Raw genomic sequence first — 2,523 nt, forward strand, 5'->3', positions numbered from 1 at the left:
TTTATTTTATAATTTTGTGATGTAATAAATGATAAAATATTAATATATATGAAAACAATGTATTTAAGAAAATGCAATATTTATTTATTGAGTTTTAGAAATAAGTTAAATGACTTATTGTTTAAAACTTGCCATTATATTTAGGCTTTTTAATAAGTTTTTACCCAAAAAGTTATTCTTTTTTATTAGAACGAAAATGAAACATCAGATATTTCAAATTATTGTTGGAACATTTTAAGATCCAACCGTTAAGCTTCGATTACCTAATGGCAGAGCTTATTCTCCAGAGGTTTATTCCCCAAAGCACCCTTGTGCATGTAACGACGCACGTTTTTTAAAATATAAATATAAATAATTTATAATTTATTTTATTAATTAAAGTTATATATTTTTAAAAATTAATTTATTAAAAATAATTAAATTAATTTTTATAATTATTATCATTTGAATTTAGATAAATTAATATTATTAAATATCGGTATTCTTTGGTGAACTTAGCTTAACTTTATTAATGCTTCATCGTATATATTTTATTGTTATGTTGTTAATGTTATTTATATTAATAACTCATATATATTATTACTTGTATTTTAATATATTCAGTTTTTATAATTATTCGTTTAAAATATTTATAACTTGAATCGCTAATTCAGTAGCTTAAATAAGTGACACCCAACCTCTTGTGACACCTAACCCAATCTCATAATATCTCTTTAACGTTACAAGAAGAAAAAAAAGAGAGAGAAATGAACCGTGAGTGAGAAAGGGAATCCATGGCACCTCCGAGCTTCCGGTTTTAATTTCTTGAGATCCGTAAATTCAGGGGCGGAGCTAGGCTAACTATTTAGGGGGGGCGCTATTTAATAATTTACTAGAAATATTTTATATTACTATTTTTATTGATAAAATTAAAAAAAATAAATATATAATCTCAATTAAAGTAAGACAATAATATATAAAAAATACCACTTACAGTTTTATATCATGAAAAGGCTATTCGACGTTTTTTTTCTATTTTCAAAATCATCTATAATTGAATTTGTGTCGAAAATAGCTGCTAATTCTTTCTCTATATAGATGACCATATTGTCTGCAAGAAATTCATCAGCCATCTTACTTCGGAGTCTTGTCTTAACAATTTTCATTGCTGAAAAAGCTCTTTCTGTTGTTGCTGTAGACTCTGGTAGAGTTAAAACAAGACGTATTAATCTATCAACCATGTGATAATTTCTTGATTTTCCCGTTTCTTGCAACTTGTTGCACAATTCAGAAAGTGTACCAATGCCTTTCAAATGATTTGGTATATCATGCTGATAATGTTGCAACTGAGATTTCAAAATATTTAGCTCATTAGAAGGAAAGTCAAGGGGATAAAACTTCTCTGCTAACTTGCTAATTTCTTCAATGTTAAATGATTTGAAATTGTCCTTAGGATCCAAAGCACAACTCAAAGTCAAAAGCTCTATTGTTTGCTCATTAAATCTACTATTCAACTCTTGTATTTGAGAGTCAATTGTTGCCAAGAATATATCTATTCGATAATGATGCTCAACTGTCACACTTGGTTGACGAGATCGACCTCTTCCAAAAATATATTGTGCACTCATATTAGGGACTTCAATTTCATGTTTTTCACCTTTCATCATGTCCTCTGTATGCACAAGCTTGAAATGTCAACCATCTAATGCAATCTATAGATGCTCCTAGTCGAATTCGATTCTTTTCAATCTCTTCTGATGTTTGCTTATGAAGAAGTCTGTCGATATGTTGTGATTGTTTCATCAAATCATCACATGATTTCAGCGCCTTATGATGGAATGAGTTAGGACCTTTGCCAATGTGATTCAAAAGAGCACATTCTTTTCCACTATTTACTTTCTTCCAATTCCTGAAACCATTCTCAATAAAAGCATTTGAACCCGTATTGATTGAAGGTTCCTTAGCAAAACGAAAGCACGGAAAACAATATATAGCATCATCTTCTATAGAATATTCTAACCAAGATGGGAACAATTTAAACCATGAAGCTTGAAAGTGACGATGACTTTTATCACCAGAAAATGGATAATTATCAAGAATTGGTTGATTTGGCCCAACTTTAATATAAGCCCGACGGATTTCATCTCTTTTATTTGGAGGAAACTTCCAAATCATTGGTCGCATTCCAGGATCTCTTTCCAAACGAAAAACATCTAGTTGATTTGGAAGAAGTCGTGGACGCTTTGAGCTATTCAACGGAGAACTTGAAGTAATGAAATTTGATGACCCCTCAAGTATTGGAGTAGTAATAGTAGAAGCATCTTCATTCTCTTGATCTTTTCTTTTAAAAAATGTATCAATGGTTTTGAACTTACTCATGATTCAAATAGCCAAATAAGTTCCTATAATTAAAAATATATTTAGCAAAAAGTGTAAATTACAGTCTAAATCTTTATAAAATATAAAAATTATATTTTAATTCAAAATAAGATATTAAAATTCAGAACAATAATACTAACATCCTAGTATAAATAATATAAAATT

The 2,523-nt window shown here is 28.8% G+C and overlaps 1 protein-coding gene across 1 annotated transcript; it reads right to left on the reverse strand.

The window, feature by feature from the left end:
* LOC107647017 lies at window positions 978–1,607 on the reverse strand. Its single transcript, XM_016351151.1, has one exon. The coding sequence runs from the start codon at window positions 1,605–1,607 to the stop codon at window positions 978–980; it is 630 nt and encodes a 209-aa protein (XP_016206637.1).

This window comes from Arachis ipaensis, chromosome B06 (assembly GCF_000816755.2).
Source record: "Arachis ipaensis cultivar K30076 chromosome B06, Araip1.1, whole genome shotgun sequence".
Classification (NCBI taxonomy): Eukaryota; Viridiplantae; Streptophyta; class Magnoliopsida; order Fabales; family Fabaceae; genus Arachis; species Arachis ipaensis.